Below are 16,487 nucleotides of genomic sequence, written 5' to 3' on the forward strand. Positions count from 1 at the left end.
TTACGATGGTGATTAGTACATTTATGATAATTGATAAGTGACGATAGTCGATAATATTATTATACTCGTACAACTGTAATAGTAGATTATAATTAATATTTAAAATTATTCTACATTCTACAACTACAGTTTTTACTACTGAGTATATAGATATTGTTACCTACATCCCGAGTCCCGATTTGATCGATTCATGCATCAACGTGGAAATGAATACGTGATGTATTAAGTGTTTAAGTATACGAAAATCTTTATTCAACGTAACTAACTTAGAATACAAAAATACAATATATATAAATACAAGGTGTTGAGTAAACGATGTTATAACCTGACTCCAAAAATAATCATGAATAAGACCACGAGTGGTGTTACGACCTTCACTTGCCTCTAAATTTCTTCTTAATCGTTTGTCGAGTTCTCGTCCCGATCTCCCTAATAATTTATAATCGGTTCATAAAGAATGGTGGTCGTGGAGGTGATTTAATATTCGTGTCGTCTCGAATCCTTATCCGGGGACTTCGTGTTCCGACTTTTTCAAGAAGTGAGCTACGTGTGAACATATTATCATCTAAATAGTTGAATTAAATAATATAATGTTTATGATATTCGTTCCGACATCAACATCGCTTGCAATATTATGTCCAAACACTCCAAACCGCTCAATATTCGTTATAGGAATTTTCGTACATATACATATGTGTCATATAGGGTCGTAGCAATATAGTTGGTACTAACAAATTCATCTAAACATTCTATACCGACTATACCAACTAAAATACCATATAAATACCGGTTTCGATAGTTCGACCTTTCCAATCAAACATATATAATAGTAAGCCCCGCAACACTATTAGAATAGTTCACAATTCACACGGTTCACAATGTTCACATGATAAACTACAGTTAGAGTCACTTATTAAGGTCGTTCGCGGTACAGCGTTTTCAGATTTATTATAGCCGTTTCACCTTCACAGTTCACACTATTGTAATTACACTATTTTAAATTGTATTTTTATTTAATAAATTACCATTTTATCATGACCAAATAAAATTGTCTTGTTAATTAATCATACGCATAATATTTGAAATTTGGATCACGTACAATCCACACGCTATACGTTTTTACGTATCCTACACATTTCAATAATTCGATAATATCCATCATCGAAGAGTACATTATATGAATACTATTTCAGTAATTATTATAATATCATGCTGTTTACAATGTTATTTAACTTTTATCGCAGTAAAATAATATTATTATACGATTATTAGGCGCTTGATTTTTTTTTGATTTTTTTTATCATTAATCGTGTATTTTATAATAATTGCCGCCCGGTACAAAATTTGTATATAGCGTTATGAAGACGTCGACTTGGCGGGCGGTGCAGTGGTGGTAGAAATCGCAGCACATCTGTGCATCTGTACACTGTAGTACAATGAACAACGCTGACCACCGACCGGTTTCGTGGTATTTCTGAATTCTGAGAAATAAAAATAACAAAATTTAAGCTATCACATCGCATGACTGTACGGACGGCGCAGCCTGTTTCTATTTTGTCCTTGGACAAACACCCTAGATCAAGAAATCCGTGTTTCCATCGCAGTCGTCTTCTCGTGTGCGCTCGGTCGGATGCGTCGTACCCGTACGTCATTGTGCGCGCGCCACCATCGGACCGTTTTACTTACCAGGCGGCCAACCGTCGTGGGTACCGCACTACCGCAGTTGGCGCAGTTGTCAGTTACCTGCTCCGTCTGTCAGTTGTCGTGTTGTGTTGTGTCGTTTTTGCCGTCGCGGCTGAGAGCCGTCTCCGGCGTTGTCGACTAAATTATCGTAATAAATTTGACCGGTTCCTCGTGCGAATATTTGATACGCAGTTAAACTACAACGAATTTGTGATCGCCTTTTTTTCTCTCTTTTAATTCCTTAGATAGTATCGCATTTGATCTGGGTAATATCCTCGGGTTTTCTGTTTTTTTTTCTTTCATGTAGTGTCTATAAACCCAAAACTTTGTTATTATTTTTGATGTATAATGAGTTTTGTGCGTGACGGTTCGCTAAACCGCCGCAAGAGACGATTAATTCATCAAATTTTATCGGCGCACAATATCGAATCAGATGGAAAAAAGATTCACAAAACGAACGACAAAACCACTGCTCAAAGTGATTTTGCGACAAGTACTCGACTGTTAAATTTTGACGAAAGTACGGACAATCGGTTGGCGTCGACGGTAAGTTCATTTAGTATGGTACAATTTTATTGTGATAGGTTCACAATTTTCTGTTTTTACTTCAGTATTATGACTTATAATTGGAAGGTATGAGAATAGAGTTGACTAATACAGACCGAAAAGTCTTATCGATGTCATGTTTTGAGCGGATTATCGTTGTTTTTGATTTTATTTAATCGCCGCGACCGTTAAAGTCGCAACTCTAGGGCCCTCCATAATAATATGTTTAAAAATAATAAAAGCTGTGTATTTGTTAGATCGTAATATTAACACTTGATAAAGTGCTGCGCACGCACCTATATTTTTAGTTGTTGGGTTAACGTAAATACTATATTATAATATTTGCAGTGTGAAATACCGTATAATTATGATATGTTTTAAGTTGTCATCTGTAGGTTTGGTTAATTTGTAAAGGGAATTTAAGTGTTGGTGTTTTGTCAATGTGTTGAACAGAACCAAGGCTCTCAAACTAATACTTTTTATTTTTAAGTAACATATCACAGAGACCAAACTATTTTGGCGGAAGAGGGAGCAACCTGTTACCTACTACAGTACTCCATTATAATTTATATTATGTTGTAATCAAAAAGTTATCAACAAAATCTTAGTTTTTAAATTTTTAGGTAGGTACTGTCATTCATATAATATTATCACGTGGCACAGTTATATTGGAGGTTAACCCTTCCAATTTTAACATTTTATTAATTGTTTATGAGTACATATTAAGCATAATATACGTGATTTATTTATCTATGTCTGATGTTTGATACTTTGGTACCTAACCATTTTTGTTGATGTGATATCTATACATTTTATTGACATTTGGATAACTACTATGTACCTATTATTTAGAATATTTACATGTATAATAAATATATGTATGTACTTACTACATCAACGTAACTCCCCCATTGTAGTATTTGCACAATTTACTGTTAAAGTTATTTATGAGGGCGCATGTAAATTCCACCGGTACGCTAATATTACCTGAAAAAATATGTAAACTCCACTGGTACGTTTTTTTTTACCTGAAAGAAAAATGTAAACTCCACCGGTATGTTTATTTTTTTTTAAATTGTAATCCAAATCCAATCTGATTAACTAAGATTATATAATTTATGTACAGATTTATTATTTATCCTTTTCACCACTAGTACTTGTTGTGCTTAATTGTATAGTTGTATATTTTCATATTAATAAAAAAAAAAAAAAAATATATATATATATTATATTTAGATACCTATATTTTTTTTACACAATATTAAAATAAATGATATAATAATTAATAGTGATCACTAGTTTGTAGTTAAAATAAAGTTAATTAAAATAAATTGATAAAAAATAATTACTTAAAGAAAATTTAAAATTTGGTTTGATAATGTTTAGATGCAGTTTTGACGAATTGCATAATGGTAATATTGTTTGCCTTGAGTGACGAAATGATGGTGTTTAAATATTTTTGGCTTGTCTAGTTGTAATCTGTGGATTTTACCATCGATGGAGTTAACGTGTTTTCAGGTCAAAAATACGTATCGGTGGAATTTACATTTTTTTTTTCGGATAAAAAAAATGGATCGGTGAAATTTACATGTTATAAATCCAACCATAAAATCGACTACCTATAAATCGGTGGAGTTTACAATCGCCCATTTATGGCGACCAGTTACAAAAATCTAAAAAAAGTACATATTAACTTTCTAGCTTTTTTATTATGAAAAGGTTAGTGTATAATATTCAAAATTTTGTAGTGATTGTTGATTTTAGTAAAAAAATATGTGCATCAACACTCACTACCAGTGGAAATTTAATAATTTAATTTGATCAGGATAAGTCTATAATATACCACCCACTATTTCACAAATTTAACGTTTTACCAAATAAAAAATCAGTTTGGCTGAGTTATCAGTGCTTCAGTATATTTATATACTCATAATACACATAAATAAAAATAAAAAGGGACCGGTCCAATGTGTGATTGACTATTAACTATATATTATATTCATACTACAAAAGTATTTTTTAAATCTGATAAAAAAATCATCATATATTTGAGTTTGTACCAAGTGGCATGACCGCCACTATTCTTCTTTAAGTTGGCGGTCTAATAGTAGAGATGTACCATTAACTTTATTATTATACTTAGACCTGACTAACAATTTTTTTTAAAGTACCATCCGAATGTCTTTTTTTACTGGTCCTTGTTGTTTCACGTAATTGTCCACCACATTCGGTGTCATCAATATTCTTTTTTGGACAAACCAAACGGTTGTTACTTAAAAGGTTTTTACTTTTTAAATATTCAACGCATTTCAATTCATCAATAATTATATTTTTATATAAATATCCCATTGTTGTAGTAGAATTCATTTTAAAATTTAAATCGTTACTATAAACTAGTTATGAAAAAAAATTGAAAAAATTGACCAACAAACGAAATGACACGAATGAACGCTAAATGGTAACTGAATGTTTAAATGATGTATTTTAAAAATACAATACAGTCGTAAAATCCATATCATATCGATAATTATGTAGGTATAGCACTCTAGTGTAAAATATAGATATGTTTTCAGTAGATCACACATTGCACCGGTCCCAATAAAAAATTACACATTAAGATATTATGTGTATGTATATAAATATCACTTATTATTAAATCATTTATTAAACATGTTGCGTCCCGTTGAACAACGCCGATTCATATATTCATGCGGAAATGAGAATATTGATATACCTATTAAATATATAGTAAATCTTTATTTAATTTATACTTAGATATAAAAATACACTAATATAAATACAAGATGTAAAGTGAGCGGTGTTACGACCGGCCTCGGAAATACTGATAACCAAGACAATTAGTGGTGTTACAACTTGCCTCTAAGCGTCTTGGATATCCCTAACCGTCTAGCGAGCTCTGGCTCATGTTGCCCTTATGATCTTATAAATGGTCTTCACACAATGAGAGTCGTCGGCGCCGGAGGTGGTGATTTACGATGACACGTGCACCCTTGCTCCGTGATTTGTATTTTGATAAATGTTAGCCCTCGGTTTTTTACAATCACGATGTTTTCTAAGAAGTTCACGTCGTGTAGTTGTATCTAAATTGTTTAAAATATAAAAATGTTCACAACATCCGCCCTGGCCTTTCATTGTCTGTGTCATTCGCTACATGGATCATGTGTCACCTCGTTATGTGAATACATGTGTTATAAACTATCAATAGTATTACGGAGCCTGTGATATAAATTATCAGCGTTATTAAAGAATCCGTAACAATATACACATTTTAATGTTCTACTTATTTTAAAATTAACTTGTTTTACGTTTTTTTTCTATAACTCTTCTAGTTTTCCCGATTTTATTTATATTTAATATTTTAGTCTTATTTAACGCAAACAATTTAAATAAAACACCGAACTACGTTTCACTACTACATTGTTTTTGCTGTCTGTAATAAGTGTAAGCGAGTATCAACCACCAACAGTCAGCACCTACGTGTGGTGTCGTTATTATTAATTATTACGAGAAAAAAAAATATAACTATAGTTTTTAAATAAATCTTTATGTAGGCTATTCATCCATATATATATATCTGTATGTATATTTCATACATCGTATAAATTGTCAGAACGAAATATTAAATAGCTTATCGAGGATACATTTGATCACTTTATAATTTATATTCTTTATAATACTATTAAATTATTGATTGTTATGAATTGTATGATACTTAAAATCACACAATCAGATGATTTACATACTTCTCTATGCATTATATATATTATATTCTTATGTTATTTCATATACTATATTTTTAGTTCTTATAACATTATTAGGCTATTTAATTTGTTATCGTAACGGATATCCGGGATTTAACCAGGTGTTTCCCCAGGCCAGTCCGCCTCAGTAATCGCCCTTTAATATGTACAGTGGCAAAGCCTCGACTTTTTGTATGTTCAAATCGTCTCTGCCCACTACTATCACTGTACCTACTAATGTAATAATAAGGATAGTAATATACATAAATGCATTAGGTCGAACCATGAAATATAAATGAATAATTACATTTTGTAATATGATTGATAATAATGTATCTATCATTTTTTTTTAAATTTACAATTGCATGTACTTAACACTATAGTGACTAGCAACAAAAAAAATTTAAAAAATCCTGTTTTACAATTAAAGAGTAAGGGTACTGGTTTGTTATAGCCTCGCCATCCACATAACAATAAACACATCGTAAGGTAGAGGAACAGACTGAAATTTTTTAGACTCTTACATGACGGAATTTATGTGGTGATCAAAAGTAATAACAGTGATCTCTGTTTGACACCATTTTAAAAGATATAGCAGAATTTTTGGAATAACAGAAACCATAAACATTTTTACATACATTATTTAATTACACATTTTTAATATTCATATTTTTTAAATTTGTTTTCATATTATATCATTGAATTATTAGATTAATAAATATCAATAAATAAACTCATTATTTTATATTTATACGATGTGTTCATTGTTATATGGATGGCGCCATGGCGGGGCTATAGTTTTCATTCGCCGCGGCGGGGCCATAACAAACCAGTACCAAAGTAAATCTGGTCATTATAAGACTGTTGCGTCCCGTATGTCAACGTCAATTCATATATTAACGTAGAAACGAAATACTAGTGTTTTAAGTTAAATTATTAACGTCTTTATTTTAATACATATATTTCGTACAAAAATACAATTTTATAAGTATAAGATGGATGAGCGGTGTTACGACCAAACTCTGAAATACTGATAGACGAGACCGTAAGTGGTGTTACGACCTGCCTCTGAGCGTCTCGAATATCCCTGTCTATCCAACTCTTGTCGTGGTCTCCCATATAAATGGTTAACTGACAAGAGTGTTGACTGGGGAGGTGGCGACTTTTGATAACCTAAAGGAGCTCTCTAAATTATACTTATTATTCAGTTCGGCTCCTTTCCTGTGATTTCATCTATTCCGAGAAGTCCAGGACGTGTGATCAAGTCTTAATTGTTTTATTAAATAATACGATGTTCACCCTAACCGTCCGGTACTACGTAGTTTGAATATATTAACTTAATCGGTATAAGCATCACCTCGCCATATAATATGTGTTGAAATAATATAATATAACACGGTACGTAACAATACATAACAATTAATAGGTAGGTACAAATAAATAATAATAAACCAATTTCGGTGTATTGTATTGAAAACAACATTTTGCAGTGCTAGAGATGAGTGTGTATTATCTACTATAATATCTAAATCGTTTGTTATACATTATACATATTCCTGTATTATTATAATAATAATGTGTATTTAAATTGGTACCCTATCTCTCTACCTATCTATTCCTTATTTTTACTTTTTAGTTACTTTGGAGTATTTACCTAATTGTTCATTAGTCGTTGTGTTATATAGTCATTCATGTTTCCGCCAATATTCATCATCGTTTTATTTTTGTAATTATAATAATTAGTGTTATTGAATGTGTCTTGTGAGTTGTGATTATAAAATAGTTTATTTTGAAGATATTAGATATTGTATATTTTGTTGTGTTTTATCGCATACCATCGCGCTGGCTGTGCGAATATTGTAACATCCGATCAAGATATCACGATTATTCCCATCACTACCTATGCATACGTCAGCTAAATTTCATGTTTTTTAATAAGTTTATCGATTACGATAAACAAAATTATTTATTTTTTATTTAAAAAAATTTCAAAAGAAATAAAAACAATTACGGGACGTTTGCAATATTTTATACGACAACAAAGTGTTGATCTGTAAAATTTGTGAACAAAAGTGTCAAGTGAAAACGTTATAGTATTTCACAACACATTGCTTCTGATAAAGCATGGATGCGGTGTTTAATGTTTCTTGAGAAAGTAAGGAAATAAAAAAATACAGCTGCTCGTACCTTCATATCAAAAAAGACTGAATTTAACATTGATTTATGTAAAGTGATATTAGCCGCCAATACCTATTTTAACAATCTATTCAGTGTTTATTTCAAGGGGTGTTCCCCTCACCAAGAAAAATGTTAGATTATGTTAACTAACAATAAAATAAAAGAAATATTATGTTAGAGGATTGAATATGAGATATAAATAACTTTTTAAACTTTCTTTTCTTATGTATACTAATCAATTGATGTGTACCGATAATAATCTTATCTTGTTATACATACTGTGCAATGACATAATTAATTAATGTGCTTTATTATTATTATATTTTGTGTAGGTCCATTTACACATAACCGTTCCGTATCCGTACCGTCGGTTCCGTGTCTGGCGTTTTAAGTTTGTACACATGTTTGGAAGTGAGCATGTTTATACATGTCCGTTCTGTATCCGCACCTACCATTTCCGTATTTTTAAATTTGTTGGAGACAATGTTTTTGAGTATTCCACTGATACGGATTTGGAAAATCGAAAATATATTTTTTATAATTATCTTTAACACAGAATGGTCGAAAAAATCGTAAATTTTGTATACTTGTTTAAACACATCCGGATGTTAAAACTCATTATATGCTTCTAGAAATTATATTATTCTGAGATTTGTTTTCGATATATATTTTATAATTACTTTCTACAATATCTAGAATGGTTGTGAGAAATCGTGAATTTGTATACTTGTTTCACCTATAGCCAACGAAAAGATGTAATTTATATTGATTTTAATAATATAATGATTTGTAGTATAATGATGTGCTTCCAAGCAATCATAATTAAATATTTATGTAATAAAATAAATAATTATGACCTTTAGCTATAAATCATTTATTAATCATGTAAGACAAAAATTAAATATTTAATTACAATATAATAAAATGACCTATAGTCGGATCATAAGAACAATAGATTAACACACACACACACACACACACACACACACAGGATATTAATTATAAAAAGGCCGGTCATCGCCAGTCATACACAGTGTCTTTTGTATAGACGATCACAAGCGAGAGTAAAAGACTACGCAGATCGTATATACAAGGAGACATGGGCATTGAAGATTGTTAACAGTAAAAATTAAAAATATATCATGTATTAAAAAGTTTTGTAATAAAGTTAAAAAGTTTAATCAAATAAAATAAGTGTTGTAATTTCTTAACGCATTCTGGTTACCTTCAAGACGTCAATAGAGAAAACATTGTCAGAAAGAAGAAAAAGGTAATATATAATACTATATATATAAGTCCCTTTTAGAATTATTACAGTAATGTGTATCAACTAATGCAAGTAATACAACAGTTAACATTTTTTTTTATAATTGAAAAAATTGTACCAGTAGTTGGTGGTGCTTGAATAGTGACGTGTTTTTCGACAATTAGGAAAATTCCAATTGTTCCAAAAATCACTTGCTATTTATTTCCATCTTTCTTCTGTGGGTTTTGGCATTACTTCTGGCATTAAATATATTACTATCAGAAGTGTTCCCAATAATTTTTTTGAGAATATACCATATCATCAAATATAAACATTTAATATAATAAGAATACCTATTTTTCTTATGGTTTATAGGAGTAAAGCCGGTAAAAAACGTGTTAATAATATGGAAAAATTTTTAAACCAGATTATAAAGTACCTATCATAAATATTTATCACATAATATGAATCGATATAATCACAGAACAATATTGAAACGACACTCAATCAGCTGGGCGGTCTACTGTATCCCTACGGTAGCAGTATTGGATTCTAAAAGTTAAAACCGTATCCGTAATCTGACTAGATGTTGGTAATATGTATCCCTATTTGTTACGATATTATAAAAACGGAAACAATCCATTGCCCGCGTGATTTTCATGGGTCTTATGTAAACAAACATTGCTAGAAACGAGCAAATTTTAAATTGCAATAGTTGCATTTTTTATTATTATTCAGTATTCTTTCAACAGTTTCAATTAATTTTCAACAATATATTGTTCTGTGATAATATTGATATTATTTATTTAAGTAATAACGTATGCAAAACCCCCCGGATACCGTGTTCAAGGCCAATGTCGTCTGATTTGATCAATATCAGACAGTGTCTATACCTTGATATAATATCGATTATGATTGAGAGCATACGCAGTATTTCCATAATAATGAAAAAAAATCTTGAGAATATACGACGTATATTATATAGTATACCTCAAGGGAACTTCTGGTTACTATACTGTAGTGATTATTATTATTATTATTATTATTATTAATATGTTTTGTTTACGTCGTCGGCGAAATGTCCGGGTTCGGACCACAACAACTGGAGTCTATTAATATTATTTATTGGAGGACAGAGAAGCAGTTCTGTCCCGTCCCGTCCGCCTACTCACTGGTTATGTAATGTCACATTAAATATAAATTCATTCCCAATATTATTGCTGTCATCTAAACAATTTAAAATGCATATTATAAAATTGTAATAGAACCACAGTGCAGTGTATTGTTATAATAAACACTATCATTCACATTCAATTTTTTATTTGTTTCTCCCCTGTGACCACGTAATGCTAATTCCTGTCTACCACACATTATAATACATTCAATTATAGGAATTAAATGTCTTCTGTTTTCTTTTATTTGAAGTGTCCTAAAAAAATATGTTTAATTAATTTTAAATTAATACATAGACTAATGAGAATATTATACAAACATATCACTATATCTATTTGTTCAATTATGCTTTTCTCTTTTTTTCTCTAATATTTTCAGAAAATATTCTGCATCTAATGTAGCATTTATATGATAAGTTAATTCACAATGATCTTGAAATACCTAAACAATTTCGTAGTGAAAATAATAGTTTTTAATAGATGTTCAAAAGTCAAAATAAATCCAAAATATACAATATTTTTATTTTAATAACCTCTTTAGCTTTTTTCCAATTATTAAATTCTTGTAATACAAGCTGCTCAGGGGGTTGATTTAAAACACTTCTAGTTTTTGAAAATATAACACATTTTTGACAAAATGCACCACTTTTAATTTCTAAGTATACAAACCAAGGAAATTTATCAAACCATTTTGCTTGGAACTTTAAACCTCTTTTTATTATGCTTTGATATGGAATATTTGTACATCTTTGGTGGTACCCAAACATTTTTAAGCACCTATACATTACAATATTATATATATTAATTAATCATAGATGCATGTATAATATACAAGCAAAGCCTTAATTTACAATAGGCATGTGCAAAATTTATAGCATTATTAAAATAAATGTTTAAATAAAATTAAAATTGCTATAGCAAATGCCAAATATATCTATTAATTAACTTACCTCTACTTTTTCTTTGTCATTTAAATGACGACCAATAAATGAAGCAATGTCATTATTTCTTATTGTTATACCAGAGTTGCTCGTGCAATTTGTTTTAGTCTTGCATATAGATGAGAAAAGTAAATAATATACAAGTGTTATTACTTATTACATTACTACTGAACTATAAGCGCTCAAGATAAGAAAATTTATGTTAAGAAATGCCAATCAAAAAATCAAGGCAAAGGAAAGCTAGAAAAATAACTATATTAATTTGAAAAATAAAATAAAAAATAACTTGCATTTGTATCATCATAGGTTATTTTTTCTTCATTAGGCTGTTGTGCAGTAACCAGAATTTGTATGGGATTACCTGATTTAGTCACATCAGAACCTAGTGAATTACCACGTGGTGCTCGTAGTGGTGAATTTGAATTTTTTCTTTTATAAAATTGATGCATTCTTTGTGTTTGTTTTATCCATGGTTGATGTATTTGAGATTTAAAATCAAAATAATTTAACAATAAAATAAATTGGAATAATAATAATAATAATAAAACTCATAACAAGAATGTCAAAGAGAAAATGTATTGCAAACAATTAATGTACACAAGCTCAAGTCGTAATCGATCAACATTTAACTACTATAAAAATGTAAAAAAAAAAAAAAATTAATTTTACCATTACTAAATCGTAATATCAATGTTTGGAAACCGGCAAGTAGGTAAGTAGTATCAGTTATCATAGGATAATGGATTGTCGATAGTCAATCGATCAGTTAATATGAAGTTAGATACGTGTATCCTTCTTGATTACGAAATAATAAAAAAAAAAATGGTTTTTATTTCAATTGTGATTTTTGAATTGTGAGTGCAAAAATTGCATTTGTTGCAAAAATATTTTTTTAACCCTCATATCTCCCCGTAGATCCGCCACTACTAGTGTATGCACGATAAAATAAATGTTTTTGTTTTATTCTTATTTTTTTTTTTTTTTTTTTTATTCCTTTTTTTTAAAATGAATGTAACCACTCTCCCATTAATAATTTTACAAGTTTCAATAACAATTCTATTAACAGTCGTATGACCAAGATGGTAACTAAATGAAATTGCCTTAAGGGGGCTGCAGCAGATCGTGTTTTAAAGAAATTAATATAGGAAATTTAACATAACGATATTAAAGTGTGCAATTCTACAAATAATGCAATAGAATGATAGGATAGAGCATTAAATTTGGCACTGGAGGCTAGCTAATCATATAACACATAAAAATGTATTGATATGAAATAGCGTGAACAAGAACTGCAGCCTGCAGGAGGCCAAAATTGAACAATGATAGCTGGAATATTCCAACCATAAAAATGGCGAAAAAATATTTAGATCAGCGATTAAATACCTACAATTGTAAAAGATTACTGTGAAACCAATTAAAATAAATATATAAATTTTATTGTACATAATTTGGTATTATAGTATTTTTTATTTATTTTTTTACTTAAACTATTTATTGTAATGTGTACTGTATAACATGGTTTTGAAATTATTTTTATATTTTGTAATGGGTTATTTCGATATTTCGACTGTATATACTTAAATAATATTCTGTATTATAATATGTATTCTTTAAACAAATGGTTAAAGTAAAATATAATTCCGACATGACATACAAAGGATAGTAATACCAATCTAATTCAAATAATATGTTTTTATTTTAGGTTGTAGTAACTGAGAAGAAATCCAGATATTCAAATGCTAAATTTATGCAATCAAAAGCTTTTTTGTACTTAAGTAAGTTTTTAATAATATAATTTACCATTGGCCCGTTTTTTCAAGCCTGAATTACAATGGGTTTTGGAACACGAGACTAATCCGCATTTATAGCTCTCAAATTTTGAACTTTCAACCTTTATAACTTTAAAAAAATTGTATTACTCAATCTTAGATTCAGTCTGAGTGGAGCAATGAATATATATTGATTTTATAATGATGTTTTTTTTCGTGTATTTGATTATTAGTTGAAAAAATGCTTTAGTATTCATCATTAAAGGTGGTTTCTGTACAAAAATACAGTTTGTACATGCAAAAGTCAAAAATTCCCAATATTTTTCAAAATTATCAAAAATATGAAGGAAATACATGAATTATACCTATTGATGGAGCTGATCCATCGTTTCTGATCAGAATCAATTCTTGTATACAATGCATATTATTGAATTTTAATTTAACACATTCATTAAATTGACCTAGTCGAAACTTATCGTTAATCAGAGTAGTATCCCTGCCATCATTTTTACATTTGTATTGAATTTTATAGTTTTTTACTATTTAATTTAAATAAAAATACAATTATGTAATTATATATGTATACACAATTTAACATTTTTTAAACAAAGATTATTTAGACAACGTAATAACTACCACTGTAATATATTATATTTATAGTTCTTAAGTATGGGCACAATTTATTAATCTTTTGTATAACATTCAACTACACATTTCAAAACTCCTATTTTCACTTATTTATGCAGTTTGTATGATAAATTAATTGATTTAATGGTTCAATATAATTCAATAACTAAACACGGGCTACTAAATCGCGTTTAAGTGACCATTACTCGTATATCCCTTTATTGATTCAATAAACAGTTAATGATTGTTCATATAACTCGATGTTAAAAACTATTATTCTTATTAACTATCAATTTATTATAAATTTATTTTTTGGTAATTTCTCGTGTTATAAACATTATTTTATTTATTTAAATTTTTATGGAATGATCACATAAAAAAATAATTTTTAAAACTAGATGGGTCATTGTAATTTTATAATAAATTTGAGATAATAAGTACCTACGTTTATTTAAAAAATATAATTTGTGTAACTTTTTCCTAGATTACAAAAAAATGAAAAAAAATGAAGTTAACAAATCTCTCAAAGAACATTTAAAACAGTTCGATAAAAATGAAACACATTTAAAAGAGGTAAGTAACGTAAATTCTTACATGAAAATACTTTTCTTCAAGTGTTTGTAACTTTCCTATGTATTTCATTTATAGTTTTTATGTTTTTAAAGATACATTTAGTCATAGTCTCATTAAAACAATCCATTTTGAATTGGTACTCATAAAATTTGTAAATTTAATTTAACCAGAAAAAAAGTTTCTTTTCACAAAAACAAATTATCAAGGTTAAGAACTTTATTTGTCAAAGAGTTTAAATTAATTTAAAATATTTAGAATATAATATGATATATAGTGAAGTTCTAAAGTCTATTACTAAAAATAATTCATGAGTATCTTATTAGAATTAGTCTTCTGGTGATAAGACATTTTCGACATATCTCAAGAATGAAATACTTGTCTATTGGTCTAAACATTTTTATTATTTAATTTGAACGTATAATATGTTAATTGTTTGTTTGTAATTGCTCGTAAATTACATTATTTAGAAAAGAATTAAATGTTTAAAGCGCCTGTCTCACAGAGAAATTTACCATAAAAGTAGCTGCATATGCTTATTAGAAAATGTTTAGTCTCCTTTGTTATGACTCTAGATGTCACTAAAATTGAGTCAGGTTATGTAAACAGTTGAAAACAATTAAGCATAGTTATAAAATTAATATTTATACGATTTTTATGTCACTAAGTACATAAATAACTTTGTTTAATCGGTACAGGTCCGGCTTAGTGTTATGATAAGTGTCTATTTTAAATATATTTATGTACAAATGTTACATGTGTTAAAAGTTAGAATATTAAATACAATAGTACATGTTACCACTGAATTAATTATTAATGCATTTGAAAAATTTATAGAAATTACATGTAAAACAAATAATTTTTTCTACCAAAAAAGCTTTATTTTTTCATGCGTAATTGTGGATTTGTCCAAGATAAATTGTGTATCTTTCTAATTTAAATAATGTCGGAAAATATTTTTAATGTTTAGAATTATTACTACAAACATGTAATTTTGAAATTACAGTGAATAATTCAATAAGTATTTGAAAAAGACATGTAGCTTATTAGTATTTAAACTAAATCTGAAGCAATCTAAAATGAATTTATCCATTTTATGTTATAGCTTTTTGAAAAATGCTACAATGTAACAAACGGCTCTATAAAAAAGAGTTTATCTATGATGAAACAGATTGAGACTGAAACACGAGTTATAATTAATCATCCAATAACTTTATCTTCTGAAATAAGGAATAGGTAAATATCATCCAAATCTTATTTAATTTTCTCTATTGTGTGTTTATAAACTTAAAATTAAATTAAACTATTTAAAATTCTGTTATAGGTTGCCTATGTTCTCCCGTAAAGATAAGAAAACTTTTAAAAGAGTTGATAATATGGAGGATAAAAAGAATAAGGCAATACGTTTAATGCAAATAATTGATAACAAAAATTTAATATTATTTGGTAAATATAATTCAAAAAAGGATAAAAAAATCCTCTACTCAAATAGAGTTATTAATACGGTACCTAAAATAGATGAAAATTATTATGATTCACGTAGTTCGGATAATGAAAATAATGAAAGTGAAAATAATTGTTGTCGCTTAACTAAATCTTATAGCCTACATTCCATTCAGAAAGATTCTTTCAGAGTAACTAAAGATTCTAAATCTCGTTCTGTTCGTATTGGCCGTAAAAAACCTTTTTCACGTAAGAAAAATCCGATTAATAATGTTGAAGAAACTATAGTTTCACAACCAAAAAAAAACGGAATTGTTCAAAATGCTGCCAACAAGTCTCTGCTCAAAAAAAATATTTATGTTGAAAAAATTATGATTCCACAGTTAAAAATTGATGAAACTGTTCAAAATGTTAAAAAGTTTGGGTTGAAAATAGTTGAAGAAAATGTGACACCACATTTAAAAAAGGACAAATGCGTTGAAAATGACCAAGATTCTGCGTTGAAAATAGTTGAAGATAGCGGAGAGATTATGATTCCACGGTCGATTGAA

General features: G+C 28.7%; 1 protein-coding gene across 1 annotated transcript in view; it reads left to right on the forward strand.

Annotated features, from left to right (window-relative positions):
- Nucleotides 1-1,701: 1,701 nt before the first annotated feature.
- Nucleotides 1,702-16,487, forward strand: part of LOC112603003 (cell wall protein IFF5-like) — a 19,918-nt gene continuing 5,132 nt past the window's right edge. Inside the window, exons 1-5 of the mRNA XM_025351401.1 lie at nucleotides 1,702-2,229; nucleotides 13,230-13,302; nucleotides 14,408-14,496; nucleotides 15,599-15,729; nucleotides 15,818-16,487. The exon at nucleotides 15,818-16,487 is cut by the window's right edge and continues 1 nt beyond it. Coding sequence (XP_025207186.1) covers nucleotides 2,032-2,229; nucleotides 13,230-13,302; nucleotides 14,408-14,496; nucleotides 15,599-15,729; nucleotides 15,818-16,487 — 1,161 coding nt within the window. The 5' untranslated portion in view covers nucleotides 1,702-2,031. The remainder of the gene's footprint in view (nucleotides 2,230-13,229; nucleotides 13,303-14,407; nucleotides 14,497-15,598; nucleotides 15,730-15,817) is intronic.

This window comes from Melanaphis sacchari, unplaced genomic scaffold (genome assembly GCF_002803265.2).
Source record: "Melanaphis sacchari strain LSU unplaced genomic scaffold, SCAv2.0 Contig93_pilon_pilon, whole genome shotgun sequence".
In the NCBI taxonomy this organism is placed as follows: Eukaryota; Metazoa; Arthropoda; class Insecta; order Hemiptera; family Aphididae; genus Melanaphis; species Melanaphis sacchari.